Source organism: Bufo gargarizans, chromosome 3, assembly GCF_014858855.1.
Source record: "Bufo gargarizans isolate SCDJY-AF-19 chromosome 3, ASM1485885v1, whole genome shotgun sequence".
Lineage (NCBI taxonomy): Eukaryota > Metazoa > Chordata > Amphibia > Anura > Bufonidae > Bufo > Bufo gargarizans.
Window position 1 is genome coordinate 106,230,709 of NC_058082.1, and position 26,694 is coordinate 106,257,402.

The window sequence follows — 26,694 nt, forward strand, 5'->3', positions numbered from 1 at the left end:
TTTACATTATTCTTTCTTCTCCAGTCCCCTCCACAGTACCTAGACACCCATATATGTCCAAATGAAAGACGTGTATAGGGAGAGAAATCTCTTTGGAAGAATGAGAGCTAATATGGAAAAGGACAGCGCTGACTTCTACTTGTGCCACACACAAGGAGAACTCCTATAAAATCCTAATGTTTTGGTACCACACTCCTCTACTGCTAAGACATTTAAATCCTACTCTAACAGATAGATGTTGGAGATGCGGGTCTGGATTGGGAACTCTTTTTCATATTTTTTGGGAGTGCCCCCTCATATTGCCTTTTTGGAAGGAAACGCAGGGACTTCTTGTACAGCTGACTGACATTAACTTTCCTTTAGATGCTTATTTGTACTTGTTGAATATGCCTCCTACAACCTTAAAACATTCCCTATTACTCACGCTTCATATACTGACAGCGTCCAGACGCCTCATAGCTAGTTTTTGGAAGCAACAGGACCGACCTACTCGCTCTGACCTCACTACCAGTATTATGGATGTTAGGCGAATGGAATATCTAACAGCACTTATGACAAATCAAGTGGAACGATTTGATGGTATTTGGCAGCCTTGGGATGCGTATATTGACACACTTACGTAGTATTTAACCTTTACTTTGACATCCTTCCCCCTCTGTGTCTTGTCTTAGTTCGTCTCCCTCTTTTTTTATATTTTATGCATATCTTGTGGTTGTTTTCATCACATTTAGCGAATAGATGATAACTATACACTAGGCATTGATATGTTAAAACTGTTATGAATCTGCAATGGACCTATTGCATGTATGCACTACTTTAGAGATCATCTATGTTTGGGTAATTCACTGTATTCTCTAATAATACATATGTCTAATTTTTGGGGGATAATTTATAGAAGAAGCATTATTCTTGTATGTTTCTTTTTTTCTTTATAAATACTTTAATAAAAAGACAATTAAACAAAAAAAAAAGCTTTCGAAGCACTTAAGAGGTGTTTTGTTAACGCCCCTATAATGGTCAAAACCAGACCAAGAGAGGCCTTTTATAGTCGAGGTCGATGCCTCAGAGGATGGGGTAGGAGCAGTACTCTCCCAGGGGCTAGCAACTCTCACTAATCTTAGGCTCTGTGCGTTCTTCTCTCGCAAATTCTCTTCTACTGAGAGAAATTGTGATATTGGGAACTGAGAGTTGCTTGCTATTAAATGGGCCTTTGAGGAATGGCAACATTTTTTGGAGGGGGCTCAATCAGGTCACTGTACTTACTGATCATAAGAATTTGATGTTTTTGGAGTCTGCTAAGCGTTTGAATCCTAAATAGGCTGGGTGGGTGTTGTTCTTTACACGTTTTAATTTCTGTATTACTTTCAGGCCAGGAAGTAAAAATATCAAAGCAGATGCCTTATCCCGCAGTTTTTGTGCTTTTCAATCTCCCGATACTCCACCAGAACCAATATTACCGGCAGGTGTCATTGTGGCTTCGGTCTCCTCCAATCTGATGACCGAAATAACTGCTGTACAATATCCTGCAGATAAGTTATTTGTCCCAGGTAATTTACGTCTCCGACTGTTGGGTGAGTGCCATAATTCTGTGTTTAATGGACATCCAGGTATTAATGCCACCAAGGAACTCTTCTCCAGATTTTATTGGTGGCCTACTTTGTCTAGAGATGTCCACTCATATGTGTCTTCATGTGAGGTTTGTGCCAGGTCTGAGACTCCTAGGTCTTGTCCGGTGGGGGAGTTACGACCACTGCCCATCTCTAGTAGACTTTGGTCCCATATCTCCATGGACTTTATCACCAATCTACCGGTGTCTGAAGGTAAGTCGGTAATATGGGTAGTTGTGGACAGATTTAGTAAAATGGTGCACTTTATCCCTCTGTCAAAACTGCCCAATGCCAAGACTCTAGCTTCTCTGTTTGTTGATCATGTTATATGGTTACATGGAATTCCTGAGAATATGGTTTCGGATAGAGGTGTTCCAATTGTGTCTAGGTTTTGGAGGGCCTTTTGTCATAAATGTAACATCTCTTTGACTTTTTCTTTGGCCTTTCATCCGGAAACCAACGGTAAAACTGAACATTTGAACCAGTCTCTGGAGCAGTATCTGAGGTGCTATGTCTCTAACAACCAACAGCTGTGGGTGAAACATCTGTCCCTGGCTGAATTCGCTATTAACAACCAGGTGAATTAATCTACTGGAATGTCTTCGTTTTACTGTAATCTTGGTTTTCATCCGCGATAAAAAGGGCTCTCGAGGAGTAGATTTTGAGTTGGGTGATAAAAAAGTCCACCAAGACTTTGAAGGTACCCTCGAAAAGTTTGCACCACAGTTTATTGGGCCTTCTGAGATTGTGGGCATTATTAATCATGTATCTTTTAAGTTAAGATTACCCGACTCCTTTCGTATCCATAATGCTCTTCACAAGTCTTTACTTAAAAAGTATGTGTCACCTGTATCCCCTTCACAGGACTCTCCAACACCAGTGGAGGTGGTCGGTCAACCAGAATGCGAGATCTCTAGGATTATTGATGCGAGAAAGGTCCAGAACTCTCTGCAATATTTGGTCCATTGGAAGGGCTTTGGTCCTGAGAAGAGGTCTTGGGTGCCGGCTAGTAAGATGCATGCTGCGAGGCTAGTGAGAAGATTCCATCTAACTCACCCGGAAAAACCCGCTCCAGTAATTATGGGTCCGGTGGCCCCTCGTGGAAGGGAGGGTACTGTAACGGGAAGCCGGCAACGTGCTTCCTTCTTGCAGCGCCGCTGGAATCCCGTCTATGTGCAGGAGAGTGGACGCGGCTGGCGTCCTCATCTCCATGGGGACAAGGGGGCGGGGAGGACCCGGTCACGCACGCCTCCTCAGCGTGGCCGGCGTTCCCCTAGACTACGAGCAGCAGGGGAGCCGAGCACCGATAATGATAAATCGGTGCTCGGCTGTGTTGGGCTGCGTAATGTGAGTCACATGATGCTGGCCATGTCATATGACACACCAGTCAGGGCTATTTAAACAGGCATCCTGCTGGCCACAGGTTGTCTGTATTTGGTCTAGTTACCTTCACCAGCCTATTCTATATATTTAGACCTTGCTTGTTTTGACCTTGGCTTTGTTTGTAACCTCAACCTCGCTACCTCCATTTGTATTTGACATGACCTCTTGGCTTCCGACCTCAGCTTTGTTTGTGACCTTGCTATTGTATTTTTTCCTGTGTACTGCGTGGCCTCCTGGTTTTTGACTTTTGCTTCACTGACTCTGTTGTCGGTTTTCCTTTGCTTTTAGGCCCCTGGACGTATTTAAGCTAGGGACCGCCTCCAAGTTGTATGCTGTCAGATAGGACTTATGGTGCAAATAGTTAGGGACAGAGATGCGGGTGGAGTCCAGGGCTGCACTCTTCCCTTCCCTCCATGGGAGGTGAGCTATTGTGATATCACAGTTGTATTTCTGTCAGGTGATCTACTGTGACATCATAGCTGTGTTTCTGTCAGGTGAGCTATTGTGATATCATAGCTGTGTCTCTGTCAGGTGATTACTTTGGCATCATAACTGTGTTTTTGTTAGGTGAGCTACTGTGATATTACAGCTGTGTTTCTGTCAGGTGAGCTACTGTGACATCACTGCTGTGCTTATGTCAGGTGAGTGTCACAATCAGTGTGGGGGGGGGGGGGGGAAACTCTACACTGAACACAGGAGGGAAGGGGAACAGTTACTGGGCCTGTAAACTAGGGAGAAAACAGGTCACCTCCTAGACAACCCTAATTCGGGCCCTGACTGACTACTCATCAATATGAATAGACCTTTAAGGCAGAAATGTTCATATGCAGGATACCTAGGCCCTGATTTATCTATAAGGCCCTGGAATAAGTTTAGGACCAGAGACAACCCATTCCTCCCCAGATGGATGAATGGAAGTCTCTGTCTCAGGACCAGATACAACAACAGGGAATATAACAAATACAAACAAACGTGACACTTAACTTCTGTAGAGATGGAAGAACAGGAACACCAGAGACGGCCTCACACCAGCTCAGCCAAACCCAAATGAAGCTATCAACTGCATAGTCAGAAGGGTGGGGTCAGACTATAAAGGGTAGAAGTGATGACCACTGAGCAACAGCTGAGAAAAGGGAAGTGGTCCTTAACCCTATCAACACTGAATCAAGAGAAATAAAGGAGGCAGTTAGAGTCCTCCACACTCAGCCAATCTCCTTGATTTCCTGACATCAGTCACCTGAGGGACTCTGACAGTGAGCTATTGTGATATCACAGCTGTGTTTCTGTCAGGTGAGCTATTGTGACATCACAGCTGTGTTTCTGTCAGGTGAGCTACTGTGACATCACAGTTGTGCTTATGTCAGGTAAGCTACTGTGACATCACAGTTGTGCTTATGTCAGGTAAGCTACTGTGATATCATAGGTGTGTTTTGTCAGGTGAGCTACTGTGACATCATAACTGTGGTTATTTTAGGTGAGCTACTGTGACATTACAGCTGGGTTTCTGTCAGGTGACCTACTGTGACATCATAGGTGTGTTTCTGTCAGGTAAGCTACTGTGACTTTACAGCTGTGTTTCTGTCAGGTGAGCTACTGTGACATCACAGCTGTGTTTATGTCAGGTGAGCTACTGTGACATCATAAGTGTGTTTCTGTCAAGTGAGCTACTGTGACATTATAGCTGTGTTTCTGTCAGGTGAGCTACTGTGACATCATAGCTGTGTTTTTGTCAGGTGACCTACTGTGACATCACAGATATGTTTCTGTCAGGTGAGCTACTGTGACATCAGAGCTCTGTTTCTGTCAGGTGAGCTACTGTGACATCGCAGCTGTGTTTCTGTCAGGTGAGCTATTGTGAGATCACATTTGTGCTTATGTCAGGTGAGCTACTGTGACATCACAGCTGTGTTTTTGTTAGGTGAGCTATTGTGATATCACAGCTGTGTCTTTGTCAGGTGAGCTACCGTGTGAGCTACAAGGGGTGCACCTAGCCTTTCTGCGGCCTGAGGCAAAAACTTAAATGGTGCTCACCCAATGCTAATTCCTTATCCTAACCCCTTTGCCAGAATGAAAGCGCTCATTGCCCATGGCCCTTCTGCTGCCCCCTCTTGCCCCTTCCTGGTGCTGCCTGAGGCGATCTCCTCACCTGGCCTTATTGGTGGTGCACTCATGACTGTGACATAACAAGTGAGCTTTAGGCAGGAAAGCTATGATGACATCATAAGTGGGTTTTAAACAGGTAAGCTACTGTGACATAACAAATGGTTTTAGGATACAGTGATATGACAAGTCTGTTTCAGACAGGCAATCAGCTATGACATTACAAATGGTTTTCCATCATATTAAGGCCCCATGCACACAACTGTTCCGTTTTTTGCGGTCCGCAAACTGCAGATCCGCAAATAACAGAAGCCGCCCGTGTGCCTTCCGCAATTTGCGGAACGCAACGGGCAGCCCATTGTAGAAATGCCTATTCTTGTCCGCAAAACGGACAAGAATAGGACATGTTATATTTTTTTTTGTGGGGCCTCGGAACAGAGCAACGGATGCGGTCAGCATGTGCTGTCCACATCTTTTGCGGCCCCATTGAAGTGAATGGGTCAGCACCCGAGCCGCAAAAACTGCGGCTCGGATGCAGACCCAAACAACGGTCGTGTGCATGAGGCCTTACTGCTGTGACATCATAGTAGGTTTTATTCCGGTTCCCATCAGGTAAGCTTTCGTGAAATCACAAGTGGGTTTCAAACAGCAGGCAGAGAAGCAGTTGTGACACCACACATGAATTTCCATCAGGTTAGGGTGAGTTCGCAGTAGCGTTATGGCATTCTGTTATAGGTTCTGTCTATAACGGAATACCCAAATGGAATGCAAAACGGAAGCCTTTAAGAGGCATTCCATTTTGATCCGTCACAATAGAAATGGGCAAGCATAATGGATCCGCCTGGTTTCCGTTATGCAGAACGGATAAAAAGTCCTGTCAACAGGACTTTGTTTTCCGCTCTGCATAACGGAAACCAGACGGATCCGTTATTCTTGCCCAAAGACTGTTATTGTGATGGATCAAAACAGAATGCCTCTTAAAGGCTTCCGTTTTGCATTCCGTCTGGGCATTCCATTATATTCCGTTATAAACGGAACCTATAACGAAATGCCATAACGCTAGTGCGAACCCACCTTTACTGCCTTATAATCACAGCTGTTTCATTTCAAAGAATCTACTGTGATGTCACAACTGGGTTTCATTCAGCGGAGCTGCTATCAGCTTTTGTGACATCAGAAGTGAGTCATTGTGAGGTAAACTGCTATGACATCACAAGTGGATTTTAGTTAGATAACATGACAAATATGTGTCACTGAGGAGGCATTGCTATATGTAGCATTTTTTTAGGAGCTGGAAATCAAGGGGCCCATATACTGCTCTTGCACAGTATATATATATATATATATATATATATACTGCTCTTGTTATTGGTGTCCGCCCCAGTGGTATGTGGATAAATTCCCCTTTAATTGAAAGAACAAAGTTGAAAAAAAAAAATCCCTCTGCTAGCAGTAAACAGTGTGTGGGAGAAAGATTTCACAGTCAGCATTTGCCATACCTTTGAGATGGAATTTAGATCTAAAGCTTCTTTTGTACTTTCACAGTTGGGCCATGTGATATTGCCTGGCCTTGGAACAAAATAAAGTATCTTCAGTTGGTCCTCAGTGCAAGTGTTTTCTCCAGCCCCGAAATGTAAAATAAGGCAAGAGGCAGAATAAAGGCGGATGGCTGAATGTAAAAAATTACACCAGTTTAATTTTCTATTAAATTCTCAAATTTTACCTAGTAAGTCGATATTTGAACCACAAATCACGGATAAAAATACAAAACATCCTGCACGATATGATAGTAAATATGCGGATGTGCATGGCTACATTTCTAAAATCACGGACAATAATGCACTAAAACAATAGATGCAAACATTATATATGGACTAAGCCCTAAGGCTACTTTCACACTAGCATGTTTTTGCGGATCCGTCATTGATCTGCAAAAACGCTTCCGTTACAATAATACAACCGCATGCATCGTCATGAATGGATTCAGTTGTATGATGTCTTCTATAGCCATGATGGATCCGTCTTGAACACCATTGAAAGTTAACGGGGAACAGATCTGTTTTCTATTGTGCCAATTTGTGTCAGAGAAAACTGATCCGTCCCCATTGACTTACATTGTGTGCCAGGACGGATCCGTTTGGCTCCGTTTCGTCAGGCGGACAGCAATACGCTGCAGGCAGTGTTTTGGTGTCTGTCTCCAGAGCGGAATGGTGACTGAACGGAGGCAAACTGATGCATTCTGAGCGGATCCTTTTCCATTCAGAATGCATTAGGGCAAAACTGATCCGTTTTGGACCGCTTTTGAGAGCCCTGAACGGATCTCACAAACGGAAAGCCAAAACGCTAGTGTAATTATTCTGGTATGATAAAATATGAGACTCTCAGCCAATATATTTTGATCAAAACACATCTGTGTCCGCCTACCAGCGCCAAGGTGGTCTCAGTCAGGCAGGTCCTACTCTAAACCTACCTATGCCATATGGGCATCTATATTCAGGAGATCAGACCCTGCACATATAGTGTGCTGCTCCTAGTTACCTCTGTGTGCAATAAGCAACCAATAAGAGGATGAGCACGCACAGCTATATGTACCACCACTGGGCATAGGTAGGTTTAGAGTAGGACCTGCCTGACTTAGACAACTTTGGCACGGATAGGCGGGCACAGATGTGTTTTGATCAAAATATATTGGCTGAGAATCTCAGATTTTATTATTAGAGGAAGGGCTTAGTCCATATATTATGTTTGCATCTATTGTTTTATTGCATTATTTTCCGTGATTTTATAAATGTAGCCATGCCCATGTTTTGTATCTTTTTCCATGATTTTTGATTAGTCTTGAAGAAGTGGCACCTTCAGGTGTGAATGCGCTTCTATCTTGGGAGTAGCATTCTTGTGCACTTTTGCCCCTCCTATCTAACAGGCAACCTTGATTAAGGGTCCATTCACACGTCCGTTGTTTCTTTCCTGATCTGTTCCGTTTTTTGCGGAACAGATCTGGACCAGATCTGGACCCATTCATTTTCAATGGGTCCTGAAAAAAATCGGACAGCACAATGTCCGATTTTTTTTCAGGACCCATTGAAAATGAATGGGTCCAGATCTGGTCAAGATCTGTTCCGCAAAAAACGGAACAGATCAGGAAAGAAACAACGGACGTGTGAATGGACCCTAAGGTGGTACATATATGTGTGCGTGTTCCTCCTCTCATTTGTTGCTTAGTGCACACAGAGGTAACTAGGAGCAGCACACTATATGTGCAGGGTCTGCTCTCCTGAATATAGATGCCCATATGGCATAGGTAGGTTTAGATTGTTCAACTGGATTGACACAGCCTTGTGTGGAAACAAGGGTGTACCTCCTAAATATATTATTCAACAGAAGAGAACTGGTACCATAAAAATACCCAATAAAATAAATCTTTATTTAACATAAAAAATATAAATTATATGGACAAAAATACATATACATAGAGACCACACAGGGTGTTTGCACAGAGCAGTCCACAATGGATACTATATTCTCAAATGAAAGATCTTATAATGTTTTACATTTATCGTGTGAGACATTGCACATAATACATCATAGAATCTGCATACTATATATAAGCTTATTTCCAGTTTTCAATGCATTTGTCTCTCACCTTAAATGTAAGTAGTAGCTGAAAACAGGGTAACAATAATATCTATGTTAGGAGGACGGTGCCATATGTAGTTCACAGCATATTGCATATATTCTATTATCTGAGCACCAAAACTGCTTTAAAATCCTCTCTTACCCCAATATCCAGCGGCTCAAATGCGGACTGTCACTGCCAAACAATCCTCGACGCACGTTTCGCTTATTGCTTTTTCAGGAGGATATCCTCCTGAAAAAGCAATAAGCGAAACGTGCGTCGAGGATTGTTTGACAGTGACAGTCCGCATTTGAGCCGCGGGATATTGGGGTAAGAGAGGATTTTAAAGCAGTTTTGGTGCTCAGATAATAGAATATATGCAATATGCTGTGAACTACATATGGCACCGTCCTCCTAACATAGATATTATTGTTACCCTGTTTTCAGCTACTACTTACATTTAAGGTGAGAGACAAATGCATTGAAAACTGGAAATAAGCTTATATATAGTATGCAGATTCTATGATGTATTATGTGCAATGTCTCACACGATAAATGTAAAACATTATAAGATCTTTCATTTGAGAATATAGTATCCATTGTGGACTGCTCTGTGCAAACACCCTGTGTGGTCTCTATGTATATGTATTTTTGTCCATATAATTTATATTTTTTATGTTAAATAAAGATTTATTTTATTGGGTATTTTTATGGTACCAGTTCTCTTCTGTTGAATAATAGGTAGGTTTAGAGTAGGACCTGCCTGACTGAGACCACTTTGGCATGGGTAGGCGGGCATAGATGTGTTTTGATCAAAATATATTGGCTGAGAGTCTCATATTTTATTATTAGAGTGAGGGCTTAGTACATATATAATATGTTTGCACCTATTGTTTTAGTGCATTATTTTCTGTGATTTGATATTTGAACCACCTTGTAGATGAAAGTGCAGCATCCTGCTCCTAGAGTCGTGTTATACTGCAACCTATAAAAGTGCAATAATATATTTCTGTTTAATGTATACTTATACTCAGGGTCGTAGCTAGAAATGACTGGGCCCCATAGCAAAAAAAATGATGGCCCCCCCTCCCTGATCTCCTACCCCCACATACCTATTGGACCTCCCACCCCTTCCAGAGCTCCCACCCAAACATCCCCCTAAGTGTCGTCCACAGATCCCCCCTAAGTGTCGCCCACAGATCCCCCCTAAGTGTCGTCCACAGATCCCCCCTAAGTGTCGTCCACAGATCCCCCCTAAGTGTCGTCCACAGATCCCTCCCTAAGTGTCGTCCACAGATCCCCCCTTCAGTGTCGTCCACAGATCCCCCCCTTCAGTGTCGTCCACAGACCCCCCCCTTCAGTGTCGTCCACAGATCCCCCCCTTCAGTGTCGTCCACAGATCCCCCCTTCAGTGTCGTCCACAGACCCCCCTTCAGTGTCGTCCACAGACCCCCCCTTCAGTGTCGTCCACAGACCCCCCCTTCAGTGTCGTCCACAGATCCCCCCTTCAGTGTCGTCCACAGATCCCCCCTTCAGTGTCGTCCACAGATCCCCCCTTCAGTGTCGTCCACAGATCCCCCCAAGTGTCGTCCACAGATTCCCCCCAAGTGGCGTCCACAGATTCCCCCCATGTCTCCTCCACAGATCCCCCCTTCAGTGTCGTCCACAGATCCCCCCTTCAGTGTCGTCCACAGATCCCCCTTCAGTGTCGTCCACAGATTCCCCCCTTCAGTGTCGTCCACAGATTCCCCCCTTCAGTGTCGTCCACAGATCCCCCCTTCAGTGTCGTCCACAGATCCCCCCCCTTCAGTGTCGTCCACAGATCCCCCCCCTTCAGTGTCGTCCACAGATCCCCCTCAGGCCACAGATCCCCCCGAAGTGTCGTCCACAGATCCCCCCCGAAGTGTCGTCCACAGATCCCCCCCGAAGTGTCTTCCACAGATTCCCCCTTCAGTGTCATCCACAGATCCCCCCTTCAGTGTCGTCCACAGATCCCCCTTCAGTGTCGTCCACAGATCCCCCCTTCAGTGTCATCCACAGATCCCCCCTTCAGTGTCGTCCACAGATTCCCCCCTTCAGTGTCGTCCACAGATTCCCCCCTTCAGTGTCGTCCACAGATTCCCCCCTTCAGTGTCGCCACAGATTCCCCCCTTCAGTGTCGTCCACAGATTCCCCCCTTCAGTGTCGTCCACAGATTCCCCCCCGAAGTGTCGTCCACAGATCCCCCCCGAAGTGTCGTCCACAGATCCCCCCCGAAGTGTCGTCCACAGATCCCCCCCCGAAGTGCCGTCCACAGATCCCCCCCTTCAGTGTCGTCCACAGATCCCCCCCTTCAGTGTCGTCCACAGATCCCCCCCCTTCAGTGGCGTCCACAGATCCCCCCCTTCAGTGTCGTCCACAGATCCCCACCCTTCAGTGTCGTCCACAGATCCCCCCTTCAGTTTCATCCACAGATCCCCCCTTCAGTTGTCATCCACAGATCCCCCCTTCAGTGTCGTCCAAAGATTCACCCCCTTCAGTGTCGTCCACAGATCCCCCCTTCAGTGTCGTCCACAGATCCCCCCATTCAGTGCCGTCCACAGATCCCCCCAATTCAGTGTCGTCCACAGATCCCCCCATTCAGTGTCATCCACAGATCCCCCCATTCAGTGTCGTCCACAGATCCCCCTTCAGTGTCGTCCACAGATCCCCCTTCAATGTCGTCCACAGATCCCCCTTCAGTGTCGTCCACAGATCCCCCCTTCAGTGTCGTCCACAGATCCCCCCTTCAGTGTCGTCCACAGATCCCCCCTTCAGTGTCGTCCACAGATCCCCCCTTCAGTGTCGTCCACAGATCCCCCCTTCAGTGTCGTCCACAGATCCCCCCTTCAGTGTCGTCCACAGATCCCCCCTTCAGTGTCGTCCACAGATCCCCCCTTCAGTGTCGTCCACAGATCCTCCCTTCAGTGTGTAGTGTCCCACTAGGTAAAGGTGGGCACTACACAAGGGTAAGGGTCCATTCACACGTCCGTTGTTTCTTTCCTGATCTGTTCCGTTTTTTGCGGAACAGATCTGGACCAGATCTGGACCCATTCATTTTCAATAGGTCCTGAAAAAAAATCGGACATTGTGCTGTCCGATTTTTTTCAGGACCCATTGAAAATGAATGGGTCCAGATCTGGTCCAGATCTGTTCCGCAAAAAACGGAACAGATCAGGAAAGAAACAACGGACGTGTAAATGGACCCTTAATGTGTTTATTGCATTTGCTGTTATGTGTTGCATTTCCCTGTGTTAACTGGGTGTCAGGCCTGTCAGGGTGCAGTTTAGCCTCCCAGACGTTAGAGGGAGCTAGAGAGCCCTAGTTATATATAGGACAACCCAGACAGGGGAGGGTTAGTGTATTCCAGGGGACTAGAAGCGTCACCTAGTCAGCCTGAAGCTCCTGAGGCTAGGCATAGCTCAGTTGAGACACCCCAGTAGTAGGAGAGCACCTCCTGGGAGAAACCTGCAGCCAACTTTCCACTCCAGCAGAGAAGCCAGCTAATAAACAAAGGTACTGTAATCTAAAGCAAGTGCCAATACTGGAGGAAGGATTATATATACCAAGAATTCAAGCCAGCATTTAGGCATCCGGGCCTTGGGATCCAGCCAGCTAGAATAGCTGAGGGGATAGAGCAGCATTGTACTGCAAAGCATTAACTGTTTACCCTCCAAGTATCTTGCAAGATCGAAACCTGCTGTGCTAACAAGTAAACCTGCTGTGCATATGTACTGTAAAGGACTGCATTATACACCCCTGCAACTGATTGTATAAAGTTGGACTGTTGTCTAAAGTAAAGCAACGTTTGGTTTACCAACTGTGTACTCTATTAATCCTCCTGCAAACCGGAGTGTGCCCCAGAGGAACTAGTGTCTACCTCTCCTTCACTGTCGCATGCCTGCCCAGGGTTCTCCTCAGAAAAGTGAGTAACCCTCGATTGACCTCACTGTCGCTATACCCTGCAGGTCTGCCGTGCTGCAAGTGTCGTCCACAGATCCCCCCTTCAGTGTCTGCCTCAAGGTGGCAGAACAGACATGGAAATGAGCAGATATGCATCGCATTGTAACATTTCACTCTTTGTAGGAACCATCAGAGCAGGGTACAAGGATGAAGTGATACAGCTACTGTATTCTGTCAGTGGAATATATACAGAGGGAAATCCGCTTGCTGATTTTATGTACATTAGTGCAGTATATGGCATTATCTCATTGTGCAAATCTGATTGTTAGGATGACTTCCATGTTACCAGCGTATGGGAATCCACAGTCCCACTAATGCAGATCTGCTTCATGAACAATATTATAGGTATCGTTGACTGTTAATTTGGGCATAAGACATGGATAGCAGGCTCTCATAGTAGTAAGTATTCTGACTATAAAGGGAACTCTAAGGACACCATAGTGTAGTGACAATACATGCTGATCTCTGTGGTCTGTCCCTTATGTGGATTTGTATATTGGTTTTTAACTTACATGTACATGTTATACGCCCCCGTTCCGGCCCCCTCTCCACCGCCTACCTCATCTTCTGCTCGTGCGGCAGTGCGCCCCGGCCCGCCTGCTCCAGTCCTGACCCGACTACTCCTTCCTTGGCTTCCCCCCAGCCAGGCCCGAGCCGCGAACCGCCCAAGCCCCGCCCACTACAGTGGGTGGGCAGTCGGGCCTGGCTGCCTGTCTGTGTTAATAAATTTTTTTTTTTTTAATGCAGTCCGGATGGGCCCCCAGTGGCGTAGGGCCCCATAGCCACTGCTATGGTTGCTATGGCGATCCCTACGCCACTGCTATACTGTATTTTCTGTATGCACAGGGTAATCATAGGCCATATTCTTAGCAACCAATAGATGGGGCTAGTGTCTCTATATAAGAGACAGCAGAACATTTTACAGTCAGTCTAAATTTAATTTGGTCTGAGACGGTCTACTCCAGTTCATTTCAGTGAGAGAGCATAGCCTAGCCTAGAATAAGAAAGCAGAAGAATGTAGCTGGCAGGCCAGCTCATCCTGGACCTGGAGCCATCCAAGATAGAGCCAGAGTAGAGTCTCCAGAAAACAAATTAGATGCAGCAGAGGTGTAGAGAAAGACCTGTAGAGGTGACCAGTCTTAAAATGGACTTTATTGACTCTACAGCATACGTGTTCAGGAGAAGCTTCAGTGTCTGAGAATATGTGACACAGTTTGGATCACCTGTGTAGTTTTCCATATCCCAAGATGGAAGAGTGGATCAGCAACCTGCACAAATAATGTAGCAGAAGTGTCTGCCATGGAGGGGTACACCCTTATTGGTTAAAAGATATTGCTTAAAGAGAAGTATTAAACTTTACATGTGGATGCTAAGGTACAAATCTGTTAGCTAAGTACAGAGTAAAGCTACATGCACACGACCGTTGTGTGTTTTGCGGTCCGTGTGTGTTCCACAATTTGCGGAATGGCACGGACAGCCATTGATATAACTGCCTATTCTTGTCCGTTTTGCGGACAAGAATAGGACAGGTTATATTTTTTATGCGGACCACAGAATGGAGCAACGGATGCGGACAGCACACGGAGTGCTGTCCACATCTTTTGCGGCCCCATTGAAGTGAATGGGTCCGCATCCAAGCCGCAAAAACTGCGGCTTGTATGCGGACCAAAACAACGGTCGTGTGCATGTAGCCTAAGAAAGATTTCTTCACCAGTTTGAAAGGCACCTCTTAGCCTACCTGTGTAGCCGTGATCATTTTAACAACTGTGAAAACTGCATTTCTGTGGTCTGGTCCATTGCAGGTAAGAACTGTTTGCATTTCAATTCTTCAGTAAAGAAACGGTTCTGCTGTACAACTCATTGCTTCCTGCACTAAATTTATCTTATCACGGCAACAGGAACCCTTCCTCGTACTATAAAAACATCAACACCAAGGACACCTCAACCGCCATCAGGCAGGAGGATGGAAGAGCACGTTGGCCAGTGGCGGATCCAGAGCCTTGTCTCGGGAGGGGCACTTCCAGATTATTTTCTGTCCGCCGCCACAAAACAATGGTGCTTATAGAAGAGACTACACAGTGTAGCGGTATACTGTATATTGTGTGGCACGGTGTATGCTATATGTGTATAACAAACATATTTCACATGAAAACTTACAATTAATTGGCTTGGCCCTTGGGGATCTTGGACGCCACTTCAACACTTGGCCGGGGGCTTGGTGGAGCTGATGTTGTGTTTTATCCTAATGAGAAAGATTTCATAAGAAGGATTTGGAGAAGGAGCAGAGGGATAGCAGAGCAGGGAGAGGCTGGTGCTGCTACTAGGGGGTCATACCATGGGGGAGTAATAAAGCCCACCATAATGCTCCCCCCAGTAGAAATAATTCTCCTTATAATGTGACAAAAGTACCCCCTTGTAATGCCCCCAGTTGAGCTAATGCCCCATAGTGCCCCCATAATGTGCCAGTAAAAAATACCCCTATATAGTTCCCCGGTAAATGCCCCCATAGTGCTTTTCTCCCCCCCTTCCTCCTAGTCCCCCCCATAATGTACCAGTATAAAATGCCCCTATATAGTGCCCCAGTAGATGCCCTCAGTGTCCCCCATAATTTGCAAGTATAAAAGACCCCTTCTTAGTGCCCCCCGTAGATGACCCCATAGTACTTCTCTCCCCCCTTCCCCATAGTACCCACCATAATGTATCCCAGTATAAGATGCTACTGTACAGAGCCCCCCATATAAAATACCCCTTCTTTGTGGCCTCAGTAGATGCCCCTATAGTGCCCCCAATAATGTGCCAGTAATAAGAGCCCCCCCAATCATGTGCCAGTAACAAGAGCAACCCCCATCATGTGCCAGTAACAAGAGCAACCCCCATCATGTGCCAGTAATAACAGCCTCCCAATGTGCCAGTAATAACAGCCCCCCAATGTGCCAGTAATAACACCCCCCCAATGTGCCAGTAATAACAGCCCCCATTATGTGCCAGTAATAACAGTCCCCCCTATGTGCCAGTAATAACAGCCCCCCCTATGTGCCAGTAATAACAGCCCCCCAATGTGCCAGTAATAACAGCCCCCCAGTGTGCCAGTAATAATAGCCCCCCCAGTGTGCCAGTAATAACAGCCCCCCCAGTGTGCCAGTAATAACAGCCCCCCCAATGTGCCAGTAATAACAGCCCCCCCAATGTGCCAGTAATAACAGCCCCCCCAATGTGCCAGTAATAACAGCCCCCTAATGTGCCAGTAATAACAGCCCCCCATGTGCCAGTAATAACAGACCCCCCAATGTGCCAGTAATAACAGCCCCCCTATGTGCCAGTAATAACAGCCCCCCCATGTGCCAGTAATAACAGCCCCCCCATGTGCCAGTAATAACAGCCCCCCCAATGTGCCAGTAATAACAGCCCCCCCAATGTGCCAGTAATAACAGCCCCCCCCCAATGTGCCAGTAAAAGTATTGTATATATATATATATATATATATATATGTAGAAATGGACAGCACATCCAGTAGAAAATTGTATTCAAAAAATTTTTTTATTCAGCCACAGTGGCACAAGAGGCGACGTTTCGGCTCAAAAACCTGAGCCTTTCTCAAGCATTATATATATATATATATAAAAAATATATAAAATATATAAAAAACACACTTATACTTACCTCCATGTCAGCGATGCGATGCAGGCCTCTTCCGGACTGTGTCCCGCGCTGTGCCGGCCTAGTGCCTGCAGCCTATCAGAGGAAGGGGAAGGGACACACCTCTCCCTCCCCTGCCCCACAGCACAGGCATCTGTATCGCTGTCCTGAGGACAGCGATACAGATGACGATGGAGATGAGTGCCCCGCCGCCGCCCCCCCCCCCCCTTCTGAGCAGGGCCGCGCCGACAGCTCGGGGGGGCAATTGCCCCATTGACCCCCCCCCCCCCGATCCGCCAGTGACGTTGGCCCAGTGAGCTTCAGAACCGTGAGTACAACTACTACTACTACACACATTAAGCCATCCACTCACTCACATGTCCCTGCGACCTGGTCGTTGTACAATCATGTACTATGGAGGTCACCTAGTTATTACCCATCTGCTATGAACAGAATATGTCACCAGAGATCAACTGCATGTTCCATGCTTACATGCTTTTGGATTAGGTACACTGACCCCTTACATTAGTCTTTTTTGGCTCAGGTACACTGACCCTTTACACTAGGGGATTTTGGCTCAGGTACATTGACCCCTTACATTCGGTATTGGGCTTGCCTATAATGGGATAACCATGCAACCTTCAAAGAAAACCGAATCGAGACGACACAGCATAGCACTTTCCCAGCTCTGCTGCCAGTATGTTCTAGTCATCAGTGGGTGGTCACAGTGGTTGGACCCTCTCCAATCAAACATTCATCTTTTCAACTGCAGATCCACAAATTCCCAGGTCCTCTTCTGTTGTTCAAGAGGGCCACATTGCTTTTCAGACTCCCTGATGCATAGTCCAAGACAGTTCCTGATGCTCTTGGATTGGGCAGTATTGCTCCCTCATGAGCAGAGGCTCTACAAGTACTTGTGTCTTGGACTACCGAATGTGCACATCAGGTGGTCTAAGAAGTAGAGTGGCTGTATTGTATGACAGATGAAGAGCTGGAAATCGACAGATCTGCAGTTGAAAAGATGAAAAATTTAAAGAAGGTCACCGTGTATGTGTTCTCTTCATTCCTCAGTGAATGTGGATTTTTTTTCCCTTGAACTGGAGGATTGCTTTAAAGGCACGCAATTGCATTTTTCTGCATACAGGTACATTTACAATTTTGAAACAACAAAGCATCTGCTTTTATGGCCATAAATGTGTTGTGAATGGGGCCTTAGATGACATTTTTAACACTCTTAATTGAAGCATAAGAGAAAATGAATAAAATTGGAAATGCTTTACAAATGTTCTAATGTCGCTGCACATTTATTATAAACTTTTCGCAATATGCATTAACTTTATAGATGACTCTAAACACCATAAAAGCTGTACCCATATTCAGGGTGTACTTTCACAGAAAGGGATAGCATATTGTTATGTAAGAATGGTTTTACACATGGCTTTTTTGGAATTTTTGCAATTTTTTGATGCAAAGCCAGGAATGGTTCTAACAGGAAGGAGAAGTATATGTCCTTCATTTGTATTTCTCCTACCTTGTGAATCCACTTCTTGTTTTGGGGCAGAGAAATGAATGAAAAACTGCCACAAAACCAAGGCTTTTTTTTGCCAAAAAAGCCATCTGTAAAAACCACCCTGAAGCAGTGCTGTATACCCACATAGCTCCATTTAAGTAACCATAGCTCCATTCAAGTAAGGCCTCATGCTCCATTTTTTGTGGATAGGATGGGGACCCATTCATTTCAATGGGTCAGCCAAAAAATGCTAATAGTTCATCATGTGTTCCGCGGCCGTTGTCCGTGTTTCCCTTCAGCAAAAAAAAAAATAGTGCATGTCCTACTTTTTTCACATTTGCGGACAAGTCATAGGCATTTATTACAAGGGATCTGTGAAAAAAAAACAGATCCTCCAAAAAAATGGATGCCGCACAATTTGCACAATGTGGTTGTGCTGCAGTACCTTGTGCCAGACAAGGAAAGGCCTCATGCACACGACCGTTGTGTGCATCCGTCATTTTTCACAGTTTAGCAGAGGTCCCATTCATTCCTATGGAGCTGTGAAAAAAAACTGATAGTCCTCCGTTTTTTCTCCGCTTCCATGATCCGTGATTCCAGTCCGTCCAAAAAATATAACCTGTCCTATTCTTGTCAGTGGAAAACGGAGGACGGATCCTTTAAAGTCAATGGGTCCGTCAAAAATAACGGATGCACAACTGGTATGTCATCCGTGTCAGTCTCCGTGTCCGTTTTTTTTTCTACAAGACCTTGGTGCAATAAAATTACACTTTTCATTAACCTTCCTTTTTTTTCCCCCTGTCAGACAGAAAAAAAGGAAGACACAAGGAAACACAACTGAAGCAAAATCGGAGTACGGACCACTGAAGCCAAATCACTGACAGTGAAAAATCTCTGTCGTGTGCATGAGGCCAAATACCGTGAAGGGGCTGCAGTGCTAAATGAGGACTTTAGGCCTCATGCACACGACAGTATTTTTTTGCGGTCCTCAAAAAGGGGTTCCGTTGTTCCGTGATCCGTGTCTGTTTTTGTTTCCGTGTGTCTTCCTTTATTTTTGGAGGATCTCCCGACATGAAGTTTGCCATGCAAATGATAGGAAAAAAACGGACACGGACGACAATCTTGTGTGCCTCCGTGTTTTTTCACGGACCCATTGACTTGAATGGGTCCACAAACCGTTTTCCGTGAAAAAAATAGGACAGGTCATATTTTTTTCACGGACTGGAAACATGGATCACGGACGCGGATGACAAACGGTGCATTAGCCGAGTTTTCCACGGACCCATTGAAAGCCAATGGGTCTGTAGAAAATCACGGAAAACGGAACAACGGACTTGGGACACAACAACGGTCATGTGCATGAGGCCTTAGTCTCTTCATTCTCATCATTAGAAGAGGTCAGACCTCCAGCCATCAAAAAGTGATATAAAACGCCTTAACAAATGTAAACATACTTGACATCTCATACAATGCCTTACTACTACAGATTAGAATATGAACTAATAAAGCAATTTCACCAACCCCCAGTCCATTTGTCACTATGGAGGAAAGCCAAACCTCTTGCTAAGGAAATGGACATCCGACAAGCTGTGTCCCAATCAGCCGTTCGATCAGTCAAGTAGCTCCTCAAAGAGCCCTGATGATAAAAATTAAGATTATACAGGTTAAAACAGCGAGGTAGATTTACTAACTTTGTGGATGACATAAACTAAAGGCCCCTTTACACGTGCCGACTCAGCATGCATATATCAGGAACAAACCGTTCGCCCCAATAATTGCCTGCTAGTCAGAGGAGGTAAGATCTGCATTTACATGCATCAAGCATCTCCACTGTATGGGGGTGAGGGATCACTACTGCTGCAATCATTCATCCCCATAAAGAATAAAATCAAAGATTCTGGTGTTCGTCTCAGTGATGCTTTCACATCATGAATGAACATTTGCTCTTTCATCAGGTGATCGGTGCATTACATAGGGCAATTATCAGGAATGAGTATTCCCAGAAAGAAGGGATGCAAATGAGATCTTAGCAAGCTCTGCCTCTTATGCCACCAGATGTAAGGCAGCTATCCTGTACTTACAGGATAGCTACCTTATATCTGGTGGCATCAGAGGTAATGCTTGTTGAGAGCTCATCTCCATACCTTCTTCACAGAATTCCAAAGGAGCATGTATAGCAGGTAGGTAAAAATAAATAAAAAATGAAGATTCCTAAAGACAACTAATTTATTAAAACAAAATAAAGTGCAAATTGTTTTAATAAATTTGTCAACTTTAGGAGCGCTCTGTAATCTTCATTTTTTATTTATTTTTACCTACCTGCTATAGATCGGAACCTTAGTTTCCGTTCAGTGGAGCTGCAACCAACTGACGTCTGGACCTATTCAGATCTGTACGCTCAGCAGAGTTATGCCAGCTTATGCAAAACCTTATCCGGTAAACTCTGCTATTTTATGGGCAGGACATCTATTTATGCTACTTTTCTTCATTAGAGGAGCATGTATGTCCTATAAGCCTCCTCATGCCGATAAAGGCGCTCTCCGTAAGGAGAGATAGTATCTCCCAATTCCTAGACTTAGGCCTTTCACCCAGTTAGGCCAGTACTCTTTCCTCTGCAGTGATGAGGGGCAATCACCCCGAAACAACTGTCTGCAGATGGGGTGCTGGCTTATTTAATACCCAAGTTATGTCTCAAGGCCTATTTAAAGTTTCGAACATTGACTTATAGGATAGCTGCCTTACATCTGGTGGTATTAGAGGCAGAGCTTGCTAAGAGCTCATTTGTATCCCTTTCTTCCTAGAATTCCAGAGGAGCATGTATGGCCTATAAGTCTTCTCACGACGATTAAGGGTGCTCTCCGTAAGAGGAAATATTACCCCCCCCCCCCCCAAATCCTGAGTATTCTTAGGATTGCTTCTTTCCAGTAGATGCCCCGATCATTGGTCCTTGTAAATGGGTCTTTAGGCAAATTGTCTGGACCTGCATCAGATTTATCACAGGGGCTCAGGCTGGATGATAAATGTGGTGCAGGGATGGACACTTTTCTCCGACTCTATACCAACTATTGGTTGGCTTACTTTGACACAGAATTTTATCCCAGGATAGTTGCATAGTTTTGGCACAAAACGTCACATCTTAAACCAACCTCCTTTCGTGCGAAGCCACACTATGGCTTATTAGAAGTCACCAAGGAAATCTGTTACCATATAAAGGATAGTGCATTTGTACAGGTCATAGAATTCCCTGGCCATTTCACTTTTTCTTTACTTTGTTGTGTTTTTCACTTTTGAGAAAACACTCACTGACCAAAAAAGGCACAAAAAATTAAAATGATGCAAAAGTGAATTTTTATTTTCCTTTTGATTTACAGTATTGATTTACTGTGTGTAAAGCCACCCTCAAACTAACTCCAAACTTAGAACCTAGATGGCTCTCGTGAACTAAGTCCAGTGTAGTAGACCTGTGAAAGTCCAGGTGTGAACTGGGCCATACAGTATACATCAAACATGTTACTATAAAACAGACTTTTGAACACTCACTTCTGGATAATGTCGGAAGACTAAAATTCGGTGATGCATCAGTACCTCCTCAGGACCAGACCCAGCTGCTAGAAGGCAGACAATGTTCTCATGCTGGAAAGGGGTCAGAAGGCTCAGGATCCTCCATTCTTGGCTATAAAGGTTCTTCAGCAGGGGTGGGAAACATTTTATGATAACACCTTTACCATACAAAGCACCAAGCCACAAATTTGCAGGCAAACTCTCGTCTTGAAGTGTCTGGAACAGAGACGAGCGGTTAAACTGGTAATGCTAACGATTGATAATGGCATAATTGCAGATGCTCTGTGGGTCTGTGGCACTTATGGTCGTACAGGGTCTGAGCGTTATAAAGGTTGGCACTTGTGTGAAAATGATTGCGGGCATTTATGGCAACCTACGACCATAACTAAAGTTTACTGGGCTCTAGCTGGAACCAGTTAAAGGGGTTGTGCCATGAAAAATATTACACATTTTTTTCAAACTAGTAACTGGATCTGAATATTTTTGAATTGAATGTAATTAAAAATGTAGTATAGCTACTGAGTCATTAAAATGTATCTGTATAGTGCCACCTGCTGTTTGCTCTTTTCCTTATTTCTTGTCCACCTCAGTTTAAACCTTTAACTGCCACTAGCCATATCTTCTGTTAGAAACTGCAACCGTTACAGGGAAAGAGCTGCAGCAGAAAGGACGCACCATCTAAGCTGCAGCTGAACTGACACATCTCCTGAGCTGTCAGCTTGAAATAAATCTAGCAGAATAATTACAGCATTGAATGGGGAGATCTCTGGTTCCATGTGAGGAACAGGGCTGGTTCTAAATTTGTTAGAAAGAAATCGTTAGATAGAGACTGCCATGTACTATTTGATATCTGATTTTCAGTTTTACATAAACTCTTTTGCAGGCAGAGTGGGATGCAGAATGGGGCATTGTCTGCCTCTTAGGGAAGCATTCTGGCTTGCATACTTGACAGTCAAGAAGATGAAAAAGCTGTGACAAGTTACATATATGTCATTGAGGAAGTAACTATTTTTGATTTTGGAATTCTGACTGGTATGTTAGACCTTCTCTGATACAGTATGTCTTCTAAAGAGTACAGTGTTCAGCTATCTCTGGCAGTCCCATAGATTGTGAATGAGGCACAAGTACACATGCTTGACCAGCGTTCCATTCAAGATGGGGACTCCCATGCGTCAGACCCCCATCAATCTAACAGTTATCTCCTATCCAGTGGACAGAGGGTAGCTTTGTTAAACTGGAATACCCCTTTCTGTTGAAATGTGCTCCTGAAACCCCAACTTTTTGTCTCAGCTTGGACAGTAAAATTGTGCACCATGCTTCCATATTTTTGACAATTAGAACATCCTCTGCCTGTATCTGGCAATGGGAAGCCCTACTAGACAGAACTGAAGTCAATTTATATTGCCAAGGAGCAGACCTGTAGCGTAAGTCCCTCCACTGGCAGTGTTGGGGGTCTGCTCATCTCCTGCATAAGCACCTCCTGGTTTTCCAGCAAGCCTTCATCTTTGACTCGAAGACAGTATTTTTCTTTCCTCGCTAGTGGGAATAGAAGAATTACAATAGCTGTAGCTGAACACAAGGATTTCTCAACATACTGATCTATAGAGTCTATATATTCTTTACATAAAATGAGAGTATTCATTCTCCTTACCTTTGATGAACCCCAAAATGGTCAATATCAGAAAGATTGTAACGGCAGCCACAAATACAGCCACAGAGTTCCCTGAAAACAATACATGGTTTCTTAGTATACTTGTCCAGGTTGACATTAGAAACAGCTAAAGATTAGTCAAATTTATCCACCCCTAACATATCCCTGGCATACATGCCAATCAGCCATAACATTAGAATCACTAACATTCAAAGTGAGCACCATTGATTATCTTGTTACAATGGTACCTGTCTTGTAGTTGATGTGTTGGAAGCAGGAAAAATGGGCAACAGTGAGGATCTGAGCGAATCTGACAAAGGACGAATTGTGGTGGCTGGAAGGTCAGAGCATCTCCAAAATGACAGGTTTTGTGGGATGTCCCCAATGGACGGTGGTTAAAAGGGGTTTTCTGACATTTAAATACTGATGACCTATCCTCTGGATAGGTCCTCAGTATCTTACTGGTGGGGGTCCGACACCCGGGAACCCAGCCAATCAGCTGTTAAAGAAGGCACTGGAGCTCCTGTGAGTGCCATAGCTTTCTCTCAGCTTTTCCTAGGCCAGTGGTGACACATTTATCGGTCACGTGGCCTAGGCCCAGTTCAGCCCATTTCAAGTGAATGGTGATGAGCTATCATACCATCTATACAATGTACGGTGCTGTGTTTGGTAAGCACAGAGATGGCTGTGGCGCCCAAGGGAGAACTGGTACCTTCTCAAACTGTTAATTGGCGGGGGTCCTAGGTTTCGGACTCTCACCGATCAGATACTGATGACCTGTCCTCAGGAAAAACCCTTTTAATTCATACCACAATTTTTCCAGCAAAGGGCAACCCGTAAACCAGCGACAGGATCATCATGGCCACCTAAGGATCATTGACGTGCATAAGAGTAAAGGATAGCCTGTCTGGTCTGATGCTAAAGAAGAGCTACTATAGCACTATTTGCTAAAAAAGAAAAAGCTGGCCATGATGGAAAGGAGTAAGAACAGGAGGTGGCTCAGTGGTTAGCACTGGTGCCTTGCAGCAGTGGGGTCCTAGGTTCGAATCCGATCAAGGACAACATCTGCATGGAGTTTGTATGTTCTCCCCGTGTTTGCGTGGGTTTCCTCCGGGTACTCTGGTTTTCTCCCACACTCCAAAGACATTCTGATAGGGACCTTAGATTGTGAGCCCCATTGGGGACAGTTGGTTGCTAATGTCTGTAAAGCGCTGTGGAATATAGTAGCGCTATATAAGTGCATTAAATAAATATTTAAACATACATTAAAAACATCCAACAGGTATGGCAATGGATAGACATGATATACATTTTGGATGTATGGGAACACACTTGCTCATTGCATACCCTGCTATGCCAGAAGGAAAGGATGTTTGTATGCATCCTAAACGTGTAGCATGTCTATCCCCTGTGATATATGTTGGTAGAGTTGAGTGAATCGAATCTAACAAAGTGGAATTCGATCCGAATGTAAGGATAAATTTGATTTGCTGCAAAGCCGAATGTCCTCATGCTTCGTGGTAGCAAATCGATTTAACCTGAAATAGTTTAAAAAATCATACTTACCTTCTCCACTTGCTCTCCACGGGCCGGCTGCTGCCATCTTGATTGAAGATCTCAGCCGAAATCCCGTGCTTTGTGGCGTATGACGTATGATTTCACGCCAGATCTTCAAGCAAGATGGTGGTGGCCGGCCCGTTGCTCGCAAATGAAGGCAGTAAGTATGCTAAAAAAAAAAAAATTTCATTTTACACCGTTTTTACTCTCAGATGCTGTGATCATGTATGAACGCGGGATCTGAGGGGTACAATGATGGGGAGCGGCGCAATAGCAGCTCCCTGTCGTTGCACACACTACTTACAAAAAAATGCACTTCGTAAAAAATTAATTAGTTACGAAGCGAGTTTTGGGGTAAAATTCGTCAAGGGAGCCAGATCGAATTTTTAAGAAATTCGCTCAGCTCTACCTGTTGGATGTTTTTAATGCATGTTTAAGTTAAGGCACCATTGAGTTTTAAAGACTATGAGTGCAGGAGGACTATTCCGGAGCCAAGTTGAAGAGCAGCATTTTTAGACAAAAGTGGGACGAAAGGGATGCAAATGAGCTCTTAACAAGCTGTGCCTCTAATGCCACCACATGTAAGGCAGCTATCCTATAAGTCAATGTTCGACCCTTTAAACAGGCCTTGAGACATGACTCGGATATTAAGTAAGCCAGCACCTCATCTGCAGACAGCTGTTTCGGGGTGATTGTCCCTCATCACTGCAGAGCAGAGATACTGGCTTAACTGGGGGAGAGGCCTAAGTCAAGATTTTAGGGGTACTAGACAAAAGTGTTATGTTTAAAGATGCCCCAAATGTAACTATGTGCGATATTTGACCTATTTGGTGCAAAGTAAAGTACTCAAATGCAGACTCAAGCAAAACTGACTTCAAATATTACCCTCATTACATTGCAGACCAGTCAGAAAGCCCATGCTGTACCCTGTCAATCACCAAATGTACCAACATTGAGCATGTGAGCAGCAAAACTAGAGCATGTACATTAAAGAAGGTGGTCTGGTCTGATGAACTGCATTTTTCTTTTCACATCATGTGGACAGCTGGGTGCATGTGTGTCAGCTGGGGAAGCTATGGTACCAGGATGCACTATGGGAAGAGGTCAAGCATAAATGATGAATAACGGATAGTGGAGGGTCCAACAGCTAGGATTCCCTGAGAACCCTAGAAAAAGGGATCCCCAAGTCTCCTCTCCGAATATTGCGGTAGTGCATAATCGGCCCACCACTCCCTTAATTTCTATGGGACTGATATAGACTGTGTGATCCCCATGGAAATGAATGGAGCAGTGAACCAACATTTGCACTACTGTTGTATTCACAGAAGGGACTAGGGGAAACTCCTTCCTCATTCTCGATATTGTGGGGGTCCCGGTGACAAGACCTTCCAATAATCCATTATTTTTCACCTATTATTCAGATAAGTGAAAAATCTTTTTTGTGGGATAACCCTTTTAAAATATCTGGTACTAACGTCTTGGTGCCAGATACCAAAGTACACCTTCAGAGCCTCGTTATGCCAAATCTGTTTCACTGCCATGAAGGGAACCTAAACAGTATTAGGTATATGATTTTAATGTTATGGCTGATTGGTGTATGTCATATGTGTAATAAATACAATAAATATATAAAAACACCCCAGTCTGCTTTAAGGGAATGTGTCACCTACAGTCATTTACTAATCAAACTAGATAGTAATACATATGCTTTTTTAATTTGATATTATCTTGTTTGTAGATTTTTTTGAAATGTTATTTTCTGTATTGATTATGGAGGCAGCCGTCTTACCTGAAGTAATAACAGCATCGAAAGATATTACTTTACAGCTGTCACAAGGACCATAGGCACAATGGACCTTATTGACTTCTAGAGTTTTCTAGTCATGCCCTGTAACCTCTGCAGAGGTCATTTATTGTCCATGGAGGAGGTGCGATATGGCCTATTGTTAATGGCGGGTCCTATATTATGTATACAGAGGAGTTATCTGTTCTTGTAATCCTGTCTGTGATGATTACGAGATTATTACTGAAAAGTGATCTGTACAGAATAGTTAAGGCCCCCATACTTATTAGTGTATTGTCGCCCGAACCC

At 44.6% G+C, this 26,694-nt stretch overlaps 1 protein-coding gene across 1 annotated transcript in view; it reads right to left on the reverse strand.

Annotated features, from left to right (window-relative positions):
• Positions 1 to 26,694, reverse strand: part of LOC122933332 (anti-Muellerian hormone type-2 receptor-like) — an 88,621-nt gene that overhangs the window by 48,360 nt on the left and 13,567 nt on the right. The window contains exons 3-6 of the mRNA XM_044288278.1: positions 23,046 to 23,117; positions 22,812 to 22,930; positions 21,374 to 21,610; positions 19,355 to 19,469 (exon numbers count right to left, since the gene is read on the reverse strand). Of these exons, the coding sequence (XP_044144213.1) occupies positions 19,355 to 19,469; positions 21,374 to 21,610; positions 22,812 to 22,930; positions 23,046 to 23,117 (543 nt within the window). The remainder of the gene's footprint in view (positions 1 to 19,354; positions 19,470 to 21,373; positions 21,611 to 22,811; positions 22,931 to 23,045; positions 23,118 to 26,694) is intronic.